Source organism: Brassica napus, chromosome C4 (genome assembly GCF_020379485.1).
Source record: "Brassica napus cultivar Da-Ae chromosome C4, Da-Ae, whole genome shotgun sequence".
Taxonomy (NCBI): Eukaryota; Viridiplantae; Streptophyta; class Magnoliopsida; order Brassicales; family Brassicaceae; genus Brassica; species Brassica napus.
The window spans coordinates 26,326,983-26,348,305 of NC_063447.1; the positions used below are offsets into that span (position 1 = coordinate 26,326,983).

The following is a 21,323-nucleotide window of genomic DNA, read 5'->3' on the forward strand; positions in this document are numbered from 1 at the left end:
AATGTTAATTTTAATTTTTGGTAACTTTTGATAATATGGTAATAACTCATAAATCATCATTAAACTAAATCTATTCAAATATATCATTAAAAAATATGATAATAGAAATATGAAATATTTTAAAAATTTTGAAATATTATTTAAGTATAGTTTTACAATCATACAATTTTTATTATTAAAAATATTTTGAAATGTTATACAATCTTTTTTAAAAAAATTAAAGTTTTAATCGTAATATCATTTGTTATTTTTTTTTTTTGATATCTACAAATTTTAGAAATTCTGTTTAGTTTTATATTTTGATATTTTTTCTTAAAATATATCAACTTTATTTTATTTTAAACAAGTTAATTTAATATAATTTTAACCAAAATAAATAAATAAACATCTATCTAAATTATGATTTTAAATATAACTTAAATATAATTTTAATTAAATATAATTATTTATTTTATCTTAATTTTATGTTTAACTAAATTAGTATATATATTAAAATATTGGTTTAAAATAATAAAATTTAAAACATTAACAAATTTTTATTTTTAAATATAATTTAAATTTAAAATTTTATTGTTGCACATGGTGTAAGAAAACACCTAGTATATTTTAGATAAAAAGTAATTAAAAACCAAAGATGAATATAACCAAGTTACTTGTGGTGGTCTTCATTGCAACTTTGTGTGATAATGTTGGTGCAAGTCAGCTCAGAGGTATGCACAATGATACCAAACTCATGGATCAAAAGTTGCAGCCTGAAGACATCGACAATATTATTGGGAACATCATTGGCCCTATTATAGGCATTATAGGCAACAATACTGGACCTATAAATACAACAATACCTACTTTGCCATACATTACTAGTGTCACCCCTTGCTGAATCCGTAGGATCTTATGAGATGGAAAGTGTCGATTGACACCACACTAATGTCGATCGACACCCACCTATGACATATTGAGTGCGTTTACCAAACAATGATTGAATGTGACTCAATACCAATCTTGGATTTCAACAAAGCCAACAGTGAACACCAATCAGCAACCCGAATACGCGCCAGAGCTTATGATCATTTAGCAAGAACCTAAGAGACATATTTCTAAGAGAAATAAGAACAAGGTTCCCAAGCCTCTAAGGAGAAAGGCCAATGAGAAGAAGATGGATATTTTTACCAAGATGATACTGAGGATCACTGTGGATGTACCATTCGATTATTCTTATTGGGCCCACACGCTTTGGATGTTTTTCAGAGAGAGCAGAGTGATACCTCTCAAATTACCCTAAGGAGTGAATTACTCCTCAAATAAGAGGTTCAGATGCAGTACTTAGGGATCGAATCCACAAGGACTATAGGATTACTCAACAGATCTAAGGGATTAGAAATAAAGATAGACTAAGAGGTTTATTTGCTTAAAAGCAGTAAATGATGAGTCGAACAAAGCAATTGTTCGGCGGTTTAAGTTGAAGTTGTTTTAAGGATGGGAAAACAGCTAGATTTAGGCAAATTCTCAGGTATGAAAAGCATGCAACTTAGTTTAGACTAAAGGGTTTGACGGTTTTTGAACTCAAACAATGGTAAAACCAGATAGGTTTTCATTACTAGATCTCGGATCTCAACTGTCGTCTTTTGATCTCAAGAAAGAGTCGTTCGATGTGACTTGATGCTCATCGTTCGATACACCTTTCAAACAATCGATCGACACAATGATAGTCGCGTCGATCGACAGTTCTTCTAGCAAGCTTTGCGAGCGGGTTTGAAGCTGTTCTCTAACCTTCTAGACCAACTCTCGTTGTTATCTAGTCAGTTAGATCACACTGGCTATTTCAGGTATTGAGGGTAACAGGTTGTTATCTCAATTAATCCTAAGATCTAAAATGAAGGTGATCAATCCTAATTTTAGCATTAAGCTCAACAACCATGAAAGAACAATCAAAACACATTTTTAAAAGTCTTATTAGCAGCACACAATTTCAACCTTAATGAGAAACCTAAATCTAACAATTGGGTTTACTCGGACATATTCATGAGAGACAAAGTCATGATGGTTTGAATAAAACTCCACTACAAGAAAACAGCGGTATTCTGACGGACATTCCGACGGAAAATGAAATCCTCGGAATATCCGAGGAATTTCCGAGGAAATTCCGAGGAAGCACAAAATTGGGTTTCCTCGGAATATACCGACGGAATTCCGAGGAAATATCTATCCGTCGGAATATTCCGAGGAAATTCCGAGGGAAAATGGGGTCCTCGGAAAAAACCGATGAATTCCGAGGAAATATTATAGCCGCTGGAGAGCCGTTGGGGGATTTTACAAAATTCCGAGGAAATTCCGACGAACTAGCCTTTTCCGTCGGAATTTCCTCGGTCTGTCGGCAGGATTTAAACTATAAATACAAGCACTCCTCTTCCTCTTCATTCACTCCATATCTTCATCCTCCCTCTTACTCTATTTACACACGAATTTGATTCATAAAAAATATGTCTTCTTCAAATTATTTTCGTTCTTGGATCGATCGACCTCATTTGGATCCGAACACGAGATTGCTTACGGAAGAATACCAACGAGGTATAACCGAATTCATGGGGTTAGTTCACCGACAACCGGAAGAAAAAACAGGTATGTTAAGATGTCCTTGCTCTAATTGTAAAAATAGAAAGGTTATTAAAGAGTGGGATGTTTGGACTCATCTATATTTGAGTGGGTTTACACGAAGTTACAAAATTTGGTATCATCATGGGGAAACTGATTATGAACATGGTAGTACTAGCGAACCTCAGCCAGCGGTTAGATTAGAAGAACCAATTAGAACGGATGTAGATTATGGTGTAGGTACTGAGCAGATGGTAAATGATCATTTTAGAGGGGAAGATTTACCCAATGCAGAAGCTAGGAGATTTTATGATATGTTGGATGCTGGAAAGCAACCATTGTACGAAGGTTGCAGAGATGGTCATTCAGCTTTATCATCTGCTACAAGATTGATGGGCATTAAAACAGATTATAATTTGGCTGAAGACTGTGTGGATGCGATTGCTGATTTTGTAAAAGGTATTCTACCCGAGGATAATGTAGCTCCTGGTTCATACTACGAGGTTCAGAAACTCGTAGCTGGTCTTGGTTTATCGTATCAGGTAATAGATGTATGCAGCGACAACTGCATGATTTATTGGAGGGCGGATGAACAGCGGGTTACATGCAAATTTTGTGGAAAGCCTCGTTATAAAGATACGAGTGGAAGAGTTCCAGTGCCATATAAAAGGATGTGGTATTTACCTTTGACGGAAAGGTTGCAGAGGTTGTATCTGTCTGAACGCACAGCGCAACCAATGAGATGGCATGCGGAGCACTCAACAGATGGTGAGATCAGACATCCTTCAGATGCAAAAGCGTGGAAGCATTTCCAATCAAAGTATCCCGACTTTGCGTATGAGAGAAGAAATGTCTACCTTGGATTATGTACTGATGGTTTCAGTCCGTTTGGCAAGAGTGGAAGACAGTATTCTCTATGGCCCGTCATTCTTACACCATACAACCTACCCCCAAACTTGTGCTTGCGACGAGAGTTTTTGTTTCTCTCGATTCTCGTTCCCGGACCAGAGCATCCTAAGAGATCACTTGATGTGTTTCTTCAGCCACTAATATATGAGTTGCAACAACTATGGGCTCAAGGTGCTGAAACATACGATGTTTCGTGTAAAGAAAACTTTCAAATGCGGGCAGTACTAATGTGGACAATAAGTGATTTTCCAGCATATGGTATGTTGTCTGGATGGACAACGCATGGAAGGCTATCATGTCCATATTGTCAAGATAACACTGATGCTTTCCAACTAAAACACGGAAGGAAAACGTGTTGGTTTGACTGTCACAGGAGATTCCTACCACCTGATCATCCATATCGTAGGAGTAGGAATTTGTTTACGAAGAACAAGAGGGTGTTTGACAGTCCACCTCCGGAAATTTGTGGGAAAGATTTGAAGATACAACTAAGAGATTTTGGTGCAGAAAGGACGCCAGACGTCGGTGGACATGAGCGTTTTCCGGTAGATGCTGTTGGAGAACTACATAACTGGCACAAAAAAAGTATTTTCTGGGATCTGCCATACTGGGAGGATCATCTGCTAAGGCATAATTTAGATGTCATGCATATTGAGAAGAACTTTTTTGACAATCTCATGAACACGATCCTTAATGTTCAAGGTAAAACAAAGGATAATTTGAAGTCAAGACTGGATTTAGTCGATATATGTGCTCGTTCAGAACTTCATGTTGATGAGAATGGTAGGGCTCCTTTTCCCATATACCGACTTGATGCAGAGGGAAAAGATGCGTTCTTTGATTGGATTTCAAACGATGTGGAATTTCCAGACGGTTACGCATCAAATTTGCGTAACTGTATCGACAGAAAGGAAGGAAAGTTTACTGGCTTGAAAAGCCACGATTGCCATGTAATGATGCAGCGCCTCCTTCCGTTCGCCTTCAAGGAACTATTACCACGAAATGTTCATGAAGCAATTGCAGGGATAAGTGGTTTCTTCCGCGATTTATGCACGAGATCAGTGACTCTTGAAGGTATTGAAAATTTGAAGACTAACATAGCCGTGATTCAGTGCAACCTTGAGAAGATATTTCCTCCCTCATTTTTTGATGTTATGGAGCATCTTGTTATTCACCTGGCAAGAGAATTGGAACTTGGTGGTCCTGTGCAGTATAGATGGATGTATCTGTATGAGCGGTATATGTTCCATTTGAAAAAGATGGTGAAAAATTTAAGTAGGGTGGAAGGTTCTATAGTCGCACAGATGATCAATGAAGAAACTTCAAACTTTGCCGAGTACTACTTTCCAGCAGAAGTTCAGACCAAAAACAGAAGACCTGCTCGGCATGATGATAGAGGCGAACGGGCAACATATCATGTTACGGTTCCAGACATTTTCACAGACGTTGGACGACTTAGCGGAAAACCAAAGGACCGTCGACTTACTGAGCAGGAGCGCAGTCATTTGCAAACATATTTGCTCACCAACTGCGAAGACGTTCTTCAATATGAGAGGTAAATAAATGAGCTTACAAATTTTTATTTTAACAAGTTGAAATTTAAATCTTAATTAATTACATTATTGTCATCATATACAGGATTTTCATGGCAGAAAAGCGGTTCGAGTATAGATACGCCACAGAGGACGAACTAGAAGAAATGAAGCAGAGAGAATTTACTGGATGGATGTTTACTTATGTGAGTGCTTTAAACAAATTAAAATATATTTTATCACATATTTATACTAATTCACATTTATTGATATAACATATATATATGTGCTATTAATAGGTGTCTGCTGGTTTGGCCAGAGGTGAAACATTTGACGATTGGATACGTGAGATGGTCGTTGGACCAAACTTTGTTGTGAAGTCATATCCGAGATTTTGTACTCGAGGATATGCATTCACAACTCAGAAGAGGAGACGTTCGAGTACGACTTATGATGCTGGCGTTTGTTCTGCATCAGGAGATGATGTATACTACGGACACATACATGAGATTTGGAAATCAAGTATTTGAGCATGGTTGGATTGTGCTGTACTGTTTTCTATTGTGATTGGCACGACAACACTCCAGATCGAGGTGTGAGAACAGATGCATTTGGTGTTACATCAGTAAATTCGAGGCGAAAGCTGCAATATTATGATCCTTTCATTCTTGCTTCTCAGGCCGATCAGGTATTTAAATGTTAATTATTCAGAATGATTCATCATCATGTGTATTAATTTATAATTTTTTAAATGTTACAGGTTTGTTATATCAAGTACCCCCGGGTGAGGAACAGAGATGATCCATGGGTTACTGTTACAAGACTCAACCCGAGAGGCCGAGTTCATGGAAGTTCTGAGCTGGAAGACCCACTACAACCAAGCACATCCGGCAACATAAGTGCAGCAGAAGATTTAGCTGGAGTTGGCCTTGTAGTCGATTTAACCGACTTTGGAGAGGAAGCCGTCGTTCACGTAGAGGATGAACCAGTGATTGGAGAGTTTCACCAAGATCCAAATTCAGATTCATCTGGTGATGATGACTCGGAAACAGACTACCATTGATTTTTTTTTTTAAGAAATACCGAGGAAATTCTGAGGAACACTTGATATAACCTCTTTCCTCGGATATTAGTTATTTGGTTTATCTAGCAAGGCAAAGCTGAATACGAATTAAAAACTACTCAAAACACAACCAAATAAAACGAAGAAACCATGTAAAAGAAATACGAACTCATAATTAAGAAAAAAAAAACTAAGTTCAAAATTAACAGAAAATAAGACCATAAAACGTTAGAATAAAAAAGAAAATAAAATAGCGCGGTCGGAAATCAAATGGCAATACTGGCCGGTGATAGCTCCTACTCCTCGTCTCCTGCTCCAGATGTTCCTGCATCGTTGGGTCTCTTGGACCTCTTTCTTACCCTGTGTGTACCACTCGAACCCGAACCAGAGCTGGATGGAGAGTTGTCCCGATGAACTACATCATCCTTTTGGCAACGACACGGCCTGATACGTGAAATGGCAGCCCAGATCTTGTGTAGCATGTCGTTGTTTGTCTTTATGCTCTGATCTCTCCAATGTTGTTGCTGGCGCGAAGTGGCGTTCGGTGGAAGCTCTTGCAGCTTGTACTGGCTGGAGTCTGATGGGAGTAGCTGATGGGGTTGTGAATCATCTGGAATGGCTTGTGCAGCCTCATCTTCTCCTTCTTCATCAACCACGGCCTTGCCTTTGGTCTGATATTTTGGCGTGAAGAAGGATGGCTTGTCTACTAGTGCGGTAGCAGGGGGTAGGAACTCAACTGCAGCCTCTGAAAGTAGAGCAGTCAGGCCGATCTGAGGCAGGTGGCAGTAGAGTGTTTTCTTCGCTCGGTCCTGGAATACGTAGACGTAAGGACCATCCCGATCGATCCTCGAGTGGGGACCAGCTATGAACTCCTTACTTACTAGAGAAATGACATCCAGGTAGTTCCAAGCAATGTTGTTCGATCTGTCCAGTGCTACCTGCTGGTTCTGGCAGTCTACACCCACATGTCTAAGGATCCGAGTAATCACTGCACCAAATCCACATGCATTGCTCTTGGATTTGGTTACTTTCCCCTTGTATCCTGCTAAGTTTGCGGCCAGCACCGCTCCCATGTTGAAGGCAGTAGCAGGTGGGAATGTAGAGTTTCCAAATGCCGGTAGCAAATGCCTCACACCTTGGTACAGGAGGCACAACTCCCATTGCGTGACTGATGCGGCTGTGGTTGTCCCGTATAGCAATGAGCCAATGAGGCGTGTCGCATATCTCAGTACTGGGCTCCGGATAAGTGACTCCTTTGCCTGAGAAGATCTATAAACCCCTGTGCCAATCGTTTCCCAGAAGTTCAACAGCTCTGAAGTCCAATAAAGACCAGATGTCCTCTCCCCCGCACTCAATCCAAATAGTCCGCAGAGGTCTGTGAAAGATACCTCATAGTATACTTTCTGCACTACGAATGCCAGAAAACCTTCCTGATGGCTATCATCGGGACGGCTGACGTATGCGGATGCTATGAACTGGCGTACCAACTCCGGATAAGTGGGTTCCTTGAGGTTGCATAGTTGGCCTAGACCCATGTTCTGGAATAGCCCTTCAATGTCTGCTTTGATTCCCAATATTGTCATCGTCTCAGGACATGCTAGTTGTGTAGCCGGAACGGCTACCTTCTTCATGTTGTTGTAGTGGGTGGTATCAGACTTATCCCACTTCTTTGGCCTTTGCGTCTCTCGCTGAGACGAACCCTCTTCTTGTGTGTTCTTCTTTGCTGATGTTTTCGTGCGCTTCATTCTCTACAAAATAGAATCATTGCTCTCAACATGGTTATAATCAATTAAGAACTCAAAGCAACATGAAAATGAAAGGCGAAATCGAGTTGTGATAAAAAAAAACGAAATTGAAAAAAATTCTCAATCCCTAAATCATCTCAATTGTGTTCCAAACTCGTTGATCACAGACAATTGTGTTCTATTCCATGTTTAAACATCTGTTTCATGCATATTTGATCAAGGAATCAACAAGGAAATAAGAAATTCACAAAACCCAAAAATTGCTCAAGAACACGATTTCAGAATGTGGAGATTCGCGGAGTATACCTGTCTTAGGGTGAAAACGAGTGTAGGAATCAGGTAGAGCTCGAAAAATCAAGGGGAATAGAGCCCAAAATTGTTCAAATCGGATGATTATAGAGAGAGAAAGGGGGGGGGGGCGAATTATAGGGGAAATCGGAGGGGATGAGAGTTCTGAGGTTTAGATCCAAAAAAGGTCGGGTTTTGCCTTATAATTCTGTTTCCCGCACACGCATCGATCGATGCGTTTTTGAACAATACAGATCGATCGATCACATTCTTACGGCCGGTGCATCTTAAAGATCGATCGATTCGTTTTTATACATATAGCGATCGATCGATTCGTTTATAAAAAACTCACAAGATTTTCCGAGGACATTCCGAGGAACACTTGAGATTCTCGATCGATCGATGGGATAATCTCATCGATCGATCACATTCTTACGGCCCGGTGCATCTTAGTGATCGATCGATGCGTTTTTGGATATATATCCATCGATCGATCCGTTTATAAAAAAACTTACAAGATTTTCCGAGGAAATTCCGAGGAACAATTGAGATTCTCGATCGATCGATGGATAATCTCATCGATCGATCACATTCTTACGGCCCGGTGCATCTTAGTGATCGATCGATGCGTTTTTGGATATATATCCATCGATCGATCCGTTTATAAAAAACTTACAAGATTTTCCGAGGAAATTCCGAGGAACAATTGAGATTCTCGATCGATCGATGGGATCATCTCATCGATCGATCACATTCTTACGGCCCGGTCCATCTTGTGATCGATCGATGCGTTTTTGAACATATATCCATCGATCGATGCGTTTATAAAAAAAAATTGACGTTTTGAAACCCCAAACACTAGTTCCTCGGAATTTCCTCGGAGTATTCCGAGGAAATTCCGAGGAAGAAGAGGGTTTCCTCGGAGTTCCCTCGGAATAATCCGAGGAAATCCCGGAGGAAATAGGGTTTTTAAACCAAAAACAACGTTTTGCGGTTTGAATAACACCTATATAACCCTTATTAAGTGTCTTACGTTCATTATGAAGTCAAATATTTGTTCCTTACCGTATAATTAACACTTTTCCGATTGTATGAACGAAATCCCACAACATAAGAGAAACACTTATACCTTTTAATGAAGGGTAAAGGGAATACTTTCAATTAGTTTTGAAATTTGTTATTTCATGGTTTATGCTCATCTATACAAAGAATTCTCAATGGTATGCATTACAATTAGAAATGAAATACGGCAAAAAAAATTGATGTTTTGAAACCCCAAACACAAGTTCCTCGGTATTTCCTCGGAATATTCCGAGGAAATTCCGACGGATATTTTACTATCCGTCGGAATTTCCTCGGAATATTTTCATTTTACCGGGCAAATATTTCGCGAAAATTGAATTTAGAATTCCGACGGAATTCTGACGGAAAATGTCCGTCGGACCCTAGGTTTTATAACCACGAGCCCCTTCTTCTTCCCCATTTCTCTCTTCTTCCTCTGCGCGACTCCTCTCTTCTCTCCGGCAATTTCCCCCTGAAATCCGACGATATCTCCGGCGATCTCCCCCTTCTCTTACACAAATCATGTAAGGACCCTATCCCACTCTCTTAGGTTCTATTTGTTAGGTTTTTGTGTAGTTTTGATAGATTTTTGTTAGGGTGATTGGTTAGGATTGTGATTTGGTTGTATAATAGGTTTAGAATTATGATTTGGTTGAATAATTTGTTTTGTTGAATTGATGTAGAATTTTTTTATAATTTTTTATTTTTTTGTATTTATAAAATCGATTTTTGTATATAAAATCGATTTTTGTATTTTACAAATCGATTTTTCTATATAAATTCGATTTTTTGGATTTTACAAAAAAATTTTGGTATACAAATTCGATTTTTTTGGATTTTACAAAACATTTTAAATATCTATAAAACTTTTTTTGTGATTAAAAACTATTATTTGGGATTTAAAAATATTTTTAATATATATATATTATTAAAACTATTTTTTTTAATTATTAAACTATTTTTATTTATTAAAACTATTTTTTGTTTATTAGAACTATTTTTATATATTTATTAAATATTTTTAATATATATAAATCTTTTTTGTGACTATAATTATTTGGGATTTTTTTTAAAAAAAAATTAATTTATATATTTCTCTATTTATTAAATATATTTTTTTAATTTACAGGTCTCATGATGATCAGACCCGGCCTCGACAGCGTCGTAGTCGTGGTGGTATGGGGAGCCAGTCTCGGGATTCCAGCCATTTTCAGGATTCCCCTTCGCCCCACAGCTCCAACCATACATCTCCCTCTGCTGCACCCGCTCCTGCTCCTCTCGCTCCCGCTGCTGCATCCGCTCCTGTTCCTCCGGGTCCTCCGGGAGTGATGCGTGTTGCGGAGTTGGTTCAACAGCCCGGTCGTGACCATCTTCCGTATCTCACTCCGTATCCACATGGACGGGGTCAAACATGGTAATTAAACATTTTTTTCTTTAAATTTGGATTCATTATTAACCGTTTATTCTTTTTATTAGGTTCAACCGATCCGGGAACGGGATCAGCGCATGGATCAACCGTATGATGTACTCGGCCCTCGACAGTGGACATCCGACTTTCACTCACTTCCCTACCGAGAAGCAGGTTCTGTGGTTTCGTCAGTTTGCGGTAAGTATTCTAATTTTTTACTTATATTTTTAATCTTTAATATAATTTTCTACTAATTGTGTTTTTTTTTTCAGCAAGAGTTCAACTGGAATTCCGATGAGACGCTCTTTATCTATCACCACTTCGTCCATAAAGTAATGGACAACTATGGGAAGCAGATCCACGAGTGGAAGAAGAAGTGGGAAATCAATAAGGTTCGATTTAATTTATTAAACAATTTTTTAATTTATTAAACTATTTTTTAATTTATTAAACTATTTTCTTTTTTTTTTATTAAAAGGTCCCAAAGTCGATGAACGACACGGTCTGGAAGGAGTTGTGTGCGCATTGGGATAAAGAAGAGACGAAAGAAACTTCTTCCACCAACTCCACCAACCGCAGGAGCGACCGTAAAGGGAAGGGCATCTACAAGCATAACTTGGGTGCTCAATCTATTGCCACTCTGGGAGATCGCATGGTAAGTTCAACCGTTTTTTCTTCAATTATTTGAGTTTCAGAATTTTAATTTATTGTGCATTTCTTCTAATTTCTAATGTTTCTTTAATTTATGTTTTTTTTCAAGGCGGAAGAAAATGATGGCGAGCCGGTTGATGATCTCGCCCTAATGAGGAGGGCGTATACCAACAAGAAGACCGGCCAGATTGATGACGGTCTTGTGAGGGACGTGGTCGACCTGGTCCAAACTCAGGTGGTAGACGAAGTGTCTCAGCTTCAAACCGAGGATGACGCTTCGACGGCTTCGACCAACTTGTCCCGGTTTCGAATCAACGAAATCGTTGAATCCGTAAGTTCTTTTTTTTAAAAGTTCAATTCATTTATTTCTTGGTTTAAATTTGTAAATTTGGCTATTTTCTATTCAGTCGGTTCCAAAGAAGAAGGGACGTTTGGTCGGTTTGGGTCGTCGCACCCGGTCGGTTCCTCCTTCTTCTGCACCACCGCCCTTTGTTGATCCAGAAGTACTTACGGCTCAGTTGAAGGACAAAGATGATCATATCTTTGTTGGAGACCCAGATGGCGGCTCAACAGGCGGGCTATGAGGCACAGAGGAGGCTGAACCAGCAAATGATGGAGATGATGCAGAGGATGTACCCGAACGAGGTGTTCCCGGACGTGCCAGACCCGTAGTTTTTTTTTTTTTCCAAAAACTCGGAATGTTTTATTTTTATTTGTGAAACTTTGAATATTAATTAATATGATTTCAATTTTAATTTTAATTTCATATTTTCGAATTTAAATTTCAGAAATTTTATTTTTTTAAAAAATTAATATTTTTTACATTCCGAGGAAATTAATTATATTTTTTACTCGATCGATCGATGCGTTTTTGGACATAAATCCATCGATCAATCTGTTTATAAAAAAACGTTCGGAATATACCGAGGGAAACCTTTCCTCGGAATATACCGAGGGAACGGTTCCTCGGTATATACCGAGGGACATTTCCCTCGGAATATTCCGAGGGACAGATCCCTCGGAATATACCGAGGGACACATTCCTCGGAATATTCCGAGGAATATGTCCCTCGGTATATTCCTATCGATCGATGTATATATGCCTAAAAACGCATCGATCGATGAACGTCCGATGAAGTATCCCGATGAAGTTCTCCCTCGGTATATTCCGAGGACCTTTCCGACAAACTAGTGATCCTCGGAATTTCCTCGGAAGTTTGTTTCCTCGGAATTCCGTCGGAAAATTCCGAGGAATTTCCGAGGAAAGAAGAAATTCCGAGGAATTATTTCCGACGACTTGTTTCGTCGGTATGTCGTCGGAATAACGATATTCCGACGAAATTCCGACAATTTTTTCCCTCATAATCCTTGCTGTTTTGTTGTAGTGCTCAAATGAAATATTGAACACAGAAAGTAAGAGTAATAGAAATAAAGGAGTTCAAGATCTTCTCTGTTATGCAGTCTCAGATCTATCTCTCCAATCCTAAGCTCTTCTAATGGTAGCCAAAATGCTTCTTCTCCAAACTAGGTCTTTTGGCAAGTCTCCTCTAAAATGATACAAAACCCTAGAACATATAGCCTCACAGACGGCTAAGGGCTTAGGTTGCAATTAATAAACTTTATGGAAATGAAGTCTTCCAATTTCGTGATTAATCCTCGAGTGATCCAATATCGATGACGCTGAACGGCTGTCGATCGATTTTAATTGGCTCCGGTTGATCGATATTACTCTTCAAGCGTCGATCGATTCTCTACGCGTAAAAGTACTCCAAAGTGTCCCAAAAGCATCATTTCCTTCTATCAAGTAACTGAACCTATAATTGCTTTGAAAAGACTCTAAAACATGATAAATATATCTTAAAACACTTATATACCATGACTAAAAATGGGTGAAATCCATGGTATATCAACTCTCCCAGACTTATCCTTTTGCTTGTCTTCAAGCAAAACAAACGGACAGTCTCTCTGAAAGAGGTTTGAAAACAGCAGGGACTCACAGATTTAAAACGTAGAAGTCATCACCTCTACAATATCGCATTCCACATCTAAAAGGACCTAATCACAAAAGCACATGATGCAATATCCTACCTTAGCAACCAAATTCATCTAGCCCACAACTTAGCAACTCTTATCTGACATTCCCTTTGACCAACCTCATTTCTCGATAGTATAAAAGTGCAGGCTTTACCTTGGGAGTATCGATCACATGATGCAAAGATTTTCAGACAAGTATTCTGGAGCTGCAGGTAAAAGTTAGTTCCTATTTTCTCTCTCTCTAATTTCTCTCTTAAATAAAAGTCTGCTTTTATTGCAAGACAGCGACCAAGATTGGACAGGTTTCCATAAATCAAGACTTAATGGTGGTTGCCACCAAGCCCTGTTCACTTCTTTTTCGACCTATATCCAAGAATTCTTTGTGAAGCAAGCCTTGAAGATTTCCGCCTCCAAGTCCCGTTCGAATTCTTTTTATTGGATCTTTATGAATCAAGCCTTAATGGTTGTCGCCACTAAGTCCTGTTCAGATTCTTCCTAATTAAATCATAAATTATAATTTAATATATTATTATTATTATTTTATTTTTTTTAATATACTCTAGGGTCGAAATAGAGAGAGAAAAAGTGATATAATCTACACAAGGCTTTACCTTCCAGACTTGTCTGAAGAATCTGATCTCATGTATACCAAGCCCCAAGACAAGCAGTAATGTCAGGTTAGTGTTGGAGGTTAGCTTTGGTTCTTTCAAACAAGCTAGGCAAGTGTGTATAGTTGACAGGTGGATCTACTTTAGAATCTTTAGTACTATCTGCAATCAGTAAATCTAGAATGGTGCTAAAAAGTGGTTAGACATTCAAGTAAAAATCATAAGTTCATAGTCCCCTTCTTGACTCAATAAAATTATTTTTGAAAAGATTTTGACAAAACTCAAGAAGATGGTGTTAGTACTACCTCCCCCAGACTTAAATTACGCCGTCTCGGTGTAAAGTGTCCAAAGGTGGTGATAAGCAAAGTTAGACGTTTGAGATGTTAGAGCAAAGTGTCGTACCTCTCTGTCCCGCACATCGATCGATACCATCCTTTCCGTGTCGATCGATGGCGAGGAACAGAAAATTCTGCGTCATGTCTAGAATCTAACTCATAATATCTGTCAGTGTGGTTAGCTCTGTTTGACACTCCAAACATAAGAAATAAGTAAACCGTCTAAAACATAAAGCATAGATATGTCTAAAATATAAATCCTACAAGTTTGAAAATTAGAAAAACAAGTTCATAAGGGAGAGAGATAGAAATGGGAGGACTAGTCGGTGTCCTCGCTGGTCTCGTCGTTGCTCTCGGACGAAGGATCCCTGCGCTGCCTAGAAGGTCCTGCTGCTGCTGGTGAGTGAGCTCTGATGGTCCTCCTGCTCGTGCAAGATACTCTAGCCCAGATGGCACTAAGAGCATCCACAACAACCCTCTGAAAGTCTCCCTTATCGCGCATAGGGATGTCTGGTATGATCGGGAAATCAGGAAGAGGTGCCTCCGGTGGTCCCTGTGTAGCTCTGGCTCGACACACTCCGGGAGGTCTGCGCGGGATAGCCGGAAGATCGGGGAGGAGCTGGGAATCGGGCATGAACCGGAGCCTATCGATCTTGTCATCGAAGTCTGTGATCATCCTGTTCGGTATCGGCAGTAGACGGTGCTGGTTCCCGATCCTAAAACTCCAAAGAAGTTCCTCCTTGAGCCAACCTGAGTTCATCAGGTGTTGCTCGTCCAAGAAGCGGTGGGAGCAGTCGGCTGTGCGCGGGTCTAGGCAGATGCCTAGATACTCAAAGATCGGTGTCAACAAACTCCCAACCGTCTCCTTCTTCCTGCCTTTGCCCGTGAAGGGCTTCTTCTTCAGGTCCACCAAGTGCGCAGCAAAAATGGCTCCGAGGTTTGGAGTCACCACGTCGTCGTTCTCATCGAGATGAGTCAGGTCCACCAAACCGTTTACTCCACAGAAGAGTAGTGTAAGCTCCTGTATCCTGACCTTGTTGGGCTCCATCTTGCAAACCAACGTGTTTGCAAGAGCTCGTAGAAATTACCGGAGGGTGGGGTGACGGATGTCTGTCTGCGTAGCGGAGTTGGAGTTCCACGTCCCCGTGCCGATTATCTCCAAGAATCCGTTGAGGCCTAGGAAGGGTGGAATCTTGCTCGCAGCTGCATCCTCCTTGAAACCGTAGATGCGGCAGAGCTCGGGGATGGAGATCCTGTATCGAATTCCTAGCGAAGAAGGTCAGTGTACGATTTCCTGCTACCCTCGCCTTCGAGGTGCTGTAGGTGAGCTCGACTGTGGCCATAAACTGTCTGACCAAGTCGACGTGGAGATCGTATGCGCGAGTGGCCATGGTGCCAAGTCCGAGCTGCGTGATCATCTCCTTAATGGCTGGCTCGATCCGGAGCTTCTGTAAGATGTATGAATCGATGAACCGTGTGGGCTCGATAGATACGCCAAGCCAAGCATTGTAGAACAAGCTGTCGTAGTCGTCCCACTCGTCCTTGAGCACGCGGTTGATGCACTCCGTGCTGTTGACCGTTTTCTTCGGGTCAGCGAACTCCGAGAATGTCTCGATGGGTGTTTTTTCGTCACGAGGCCAAGGGTCGCGGTGCTGTATGGAGGTGCTAGATTCGTCGTATCTCCTCTTTCTCCTCCTCTCACGTCTTTCTGCGTATGCGTCTGAGCTCATCTGAAAACAAACAGAAAAGAGAGTAGAAGTGAGATAGTGTTGTCGATATATTGTGATATCGATCGATGAAGTATGTGAGACATCGATCGATATATGTCGTTAAAAATTAGTCGACAATAAGGGTATCGATCGACGCTATAGAGTTCTAGTCGATCGATGTCGAATCGCGAAACCTGCAAATATCACTCAATTCCAAATCGCACTTTCAAGGCATTAACAACATAAAATCCACGATCCTAACACTAGATAATCGTTAGAAACTTCAAAACCATCCCAAATCCGCGCCTAATCATAAGTTCTAGTTCATCTCAAAACTCAACTCTGAAAATTCTTAACAAAAGAGAATTTCAAAGTCAAACCTTGTAGATCGGGTGAGTGAATGAACTAAACAGATAGAGAATGAGAAATCGAGTGGATTAGGGCGAGAAACGGAGGAATTCCGTCAAGAATCGAGAGAGAAAAGAGAGCTTATGATTTCGTTAGGGTTTCGTGAATGAGAGGAGAAAGAAGCGGATGTCGAGTTAAATGAGGTTAACCCTCGATATGTCTGCATCGATCGATGGTAAGACAGCTACATCGATCGATATTTCTCCAAATAAACTAATCCTGATTTCTATTACTCCTAATATTTTACTAATAATAAGATATAAATATAAATATAGATATAAATAAAAATATAACTAATATTTTTTTTTTTGAAAAGAAAATGAGTTGCCTCCCATTCAGCGCTTAAATTTTAAAGTCTTTAGCTCGACTTCCTGAATAAACTAGTTATCAGGGGGTTCTAGAATAATGACTCCGGAGGGTTTTACGTCTGTTACTGTGAATGGTCCGGACCAACGAGATTTAAGCTTTCCAGGAAATAGCGTTAGCCGAGAATTATAAAGGACTTGATCATCCGGTTCAAAGTGTCGGGATAAGATCTTCTTATCATGGTACGCTTTAGTCCTTTCTTTATATAGTTTCGAATTCTCATAGGCTAAATGTCTGATTTCATCAAGCTCGTTAAGCTGGATGAGTCTCCTTTCGGCAGTAGACTTTATATCAAAACTCAGAAGTTTAGTGGCCCAAGATGCTTTATGCTCCAGTTCGACTGGTAAATGACAGGATTTGCCATAAAGGAGTTGGAATGGTGTTGTTCCCAACGGTGTCTTATAGGCGGTCATGTAGGCCCAAAGTGCATTATCTAGTTTCCTAGACCAATCCTTTCTGAAAATTCCTACATTTTTCTCTAGTATTTCTTTGATTTGTCGATTAGAGACTTCTACCTGTCCACTGGTTTGTGGGTGGTAGGGCGTAGCTTCTCTATGCTGAACACCGTTCTTTTTAAGCAATCCATCAAAGACCTTATTGATGAAATGGGTTCCACCGTCACTAATGACTATTCTAGGAACTCCAAACCGCGGAAAGATTATGCTCTTGAAAAGCTTAATAACTACAGATGCGTCATTGGTTGGGGAAGCTACTGCTTCAACCCATTTGGATACGTAGTCTACAGCGACTAGTATATACTTGTTTCCGTATGAGGATGGGAAAGGACCCATGAAATATATCCCCCAGCAATCAAAGACTTCTACTTCCAGAATGAACTTATGTTCCATTTCGTGGCTTTTGCTGATTTTTCCTCGTCTTTGGTATCTGTCACATTGTGTTATAAATGCATGGACATCGCGAAAAGTCGTCGGCCACCAGAATCCTGCTTGAAGGATTTTCAAACCCGTTTTGTAGGTGGCAAAATGTCCTGCATAGTCAGATCCATGACATTGGTATATAATATCCGGAATTTCAGCTTCGGATACGCATCGTCTGTATATCCCATCAGAGCAATGCATGTAGAGGCATGGTTCATCCCAATGATATCTTCTAACTTCTCTGAAGAATTTCTTCCTCATATACCCCTTGAGTTCTTCAGGCTCGACTTCGGCTGCCAAATAGTTGACTATATCAGCATACCAGGGTCGATCTTTCGAGTTCCTACCAATTGCGTGCACCTCTCGTTGCGATTCTTCATCAGGTGTGAGATTTATCTTATCACCAGCAACGTTAACCTTTATGTCAATATTTATTTTATAGACGAGGTGCCGTGATTGTGGTTACTAGGGAATCGAGGCGTTGCAATACTGTCATTGTCGATCGATGTATCACTACTGGAATCGATCGATATGTTCTCTTTTGCATCGATCGATGTCTCATCGGAAGTCAGAGATATTTGACCTACGAAAGATGTGTTTATTTGTGCAACGTTCTCTGTTGTGAAGAAATCGTCTATAGGGACGTTATCCTCTATTCTGATCCGAGAAAGATGGTCAGCGACTCCATTATCTACTCCTCGTTTATCTTTAATTTCAATATCAAACTCTTGGAGTAGTAAAATCTAGCGTATGAGTCGAGGTTTTGCATCTTTCTTTTGCATCAAATATTTAATGGCAGCGTGGTCAGTGTGAACTATCACACGTGTGCCAATTAGATATTGACGGAATTTTTCAAATGCATAAACTACCGCGAGTAGTTATTTTTCTGTTGTTGCATAATTCCGTTGCGCTTCATCAAGCGTACGAGTGGCGTAGTAGATGGCATGCAGCTTTTTATCTTTTCTTTGGCCCAAAACTGCTCCTATCGCAAAATCACTCGCATCGCACATGATCTCGAAAGGGAGATTCCAGTCGGGGGCTTGAACGACGGGGGCAGTTATAAGGGATTTTTTTAAATCTTCGAAAGCTTTCATGCATTATGGGGTAAAGTCGAACTTTACTTCCTTGCACAAGAGGTTATTTAAAGGTCTAGCAATTTTTCTAAAGTCTTGTATAAACCTCCTATAAAATTCGGCGTGTCCGAGAAAACTTCTCACGTCTTTTACATTTTTGGTTGCTGGTAGACCGGTCATCACCTCGATTTTAGCTCTATCTACCTCTATACCAGCGGTGGAAACCTTATGTCCTAATACGATGCCATCGTTAACCATAAAATGACATTTTTTCCCAATTTAGGACAAGGTTCTTTTCTTGCAACTCTTAAAATTTGAGGCAACTCTAAATACCTTGCATAAATTATCGAGGCAACTCTTAAAATTTGATCCGTAGACTGAAAAGTCATCCATAAAGACTTCCATAAAGTCCTCGATCATGTCTGTAAAAATTGACATCATGCAACGTTGGAAAGTGGCGGGAGCATTTCAAAGACCAAATGGCATTCTGCGATACGCAAATGTTCCATAGGGGCATGTAAAGGTTGTCTTTTCTTGATCATCCGGATGTATGGGAATTTGAAAAAATCCGGAATATCCATCGAGAAAACAGTAATACTGGTGATTGGCTAAACGCTCCAGCATTTGATCAATAAAGGGCAGGGGAAAGTGATCTTTCCTAGTAGCGGCATTTAATTTCCTATAGTCGATACACATTTGATGTCCAGTGACGGTACGAGTCGGGATGAGTTCATCGTTTTTGTTCTTCACTACTGTAATACCTCCCTTTTTGGGTACAACATGTACGGGGCTTACCCATTTACTATCCGAAATAGGATAGATAACTCCAGCAACTAGTAGTTTAATAATTTCCTTTAGATTCGGATTTAATCTCCTTTGCTGTTCTATCTGCGTTTTTGCGTCGTCTTCCAAATGTATACGGTGCATGCAAAGATCAGGAGAAATACCAGGAATATCATCGAGAGAATACCCGATTGCTTTCCTGTGCTTGCGTAGTTTATTTAATAATAACGCAAGTTCTCCGCTAGTAAGACTGACGTTAACAATAACAGGGTAGGATTGGTCATAAAGAAATGCATATTTAAGACCACTGGGGAGGGGTTTTAATTCAACCTTTGGTTCTTTTTCTTTAGACCAATTAGATAATGAAGATGGTTGTCGATCGACGGCCTCTCTGAGATATCGATCGACGATAATGTCTGAGTCATCATCTTCTTCGATGTTCGCAACCTCGATACTTGCATCCATCAGTCGCACGTAATCGTCTGTCCTATTATCTATGCTAAAGTTTTCCTTTTCCATATGGGTAAGAGCATTTTCTAAAGGGTCGTCTGAGCACATGTCTATGAAAGATTCCTTATCCAGCTCAGAAACTTCTTCCACATAGAAGGCTTGGTCATCTATCAAGGGTCGCTTGATTAGCTTTTCCATATCAAAGGTCATCGAGATGTCCCAGATGTTCAAATTTATTCGTCATTCTTTCACATCAATGATCGCTCCAGCTGTAGCTAGGAATGGCCGACCCAGAATGAGGGGGTCTTTTGGTTCCTGTCAGTAGTTTAACACAACAAAATCCGTAGGCACAAAGCAATCACTAATTTTTACGGGAACGTCTTCGAGAATCCCTTCAGGTACCCTGATAGACCGATCAGCTATAACCAAGGTTATCGGAGTTGACATAAACTCGTTATATCCCAAGGTTACTGCAACGGAGTAAGGCATAAAATTTACGCTAGAGCCAAGATCACATAGTGATCGAGGAAAACGCGTGTTCTGTATATTGCAATCTAGGACGAAACTACCAGGATCAGGCCTCTTAGTTGGAGTTTCTCCTTGAATCATGTCACTTACTTCCTCTAACACCATCTTCACGCTTCGTTCCGCAGTTGGATAATTTGGAGACATCATATCCTTCATATACTTCTTTATCGAAGGTGCTATTTTCATAGCATCACTAAGCGACATCTCCACAGTAATTCTATCCAATGCTTTCTTGCAGATCGCATTTTCTAATGATTTCTTAGTCTGCGGTTTAGGAGGAAAAGGGGGTAGGGTTCTATAGACTCTTTCGATTGTTGGTTCGGGTTGAGTGGAACGTCGATCGATAGGGTTATCTGAATGTTGATCGACGAGAGGCTTCACCGGTCGATCGACGTGGGTACCATACTGTCGATCGATTTCGGCCTCAATTTCCGAATCGTCTTCTACTTCTAAGTCTATAGTCTTTTCCTTATTTTTTTCAGCGGTAGACTTCCTGTTTTCGCTAGAAGGTTTAGGGTCAGGGTCATCAAGAAGTATAGGCTGAGAATTGCTCTTGCCTATTTCATCAGCATTGGTAGAATTGCCAATTTCGGTGTTGTCCTTCGTGTTTGTCGCGAGACGTTTTCCGCTACGCAACATAACAGCACTGACTTGACGTCTCGGGTTTAAATCAGTTCTCCCGGGAAGACGTCATGTTTCTCTTTTAATGGCAGTCCCAATTTCAGCTGCTTGACTTTCTAATTTTCGGATAAGTTCACTCAAAGAATCTGCTTTCTTCATTAACTTTCCGTAAACCATATTTATTTTTCCGTAAAAATCTGACTTTGTTTTACGGTTGCCAGTAAGTGCTTGTCTGATATTGAACTTTTCCTTTTCAGTGCGTGATTTCACAGCAATGTCA

The 21,323-nt window shown here is 40.1% G+C and overlaps 1 protein-coding gene across 1 annotated transcript; it reads right to left on the reverse strand.

Annotated features, from left to right (window-relative positions):
* Positions 1 to 20,134: 20,134 nt before the first annotated feature.
* On the reverse strand, positions 20,135 to 21,061 carry LOC125585936. Its single transcript, XM_048755667.1, has 2 exons — positions 20,267 to 21,061; positions 20,135 to 20,209 (listed from the first exon to the last, which is right to left on the reverse strand). Exons 1-2 carry the CDS (start codon positions 21,059 to 21,061, stop codon positions 20,135 to 20,137), a joined length of 870 nt encoding a protein of 289 aa, XP_048611624.1.
* Positions 21,062 to 21,323: the final 262 nt, after the last annotated feature.

Excerpts from the sequence above, each read along its gene's own strand:
- LOC125585936 (XM_048755667.1), bottom strand. The coding sequence starts at position 21,061 with ATGTTGCGTAGCGGAAAACGTCTCGCGACAAACACGAAGGACAACACC. Across the intron at positions 20,210-20,266 it reads GGATTCTCGAAGACGTTCCC|GAACCAAAAGACCCCCTCAT; the intron begins GTAAAAATTAGT and ends AACTACTGACAG.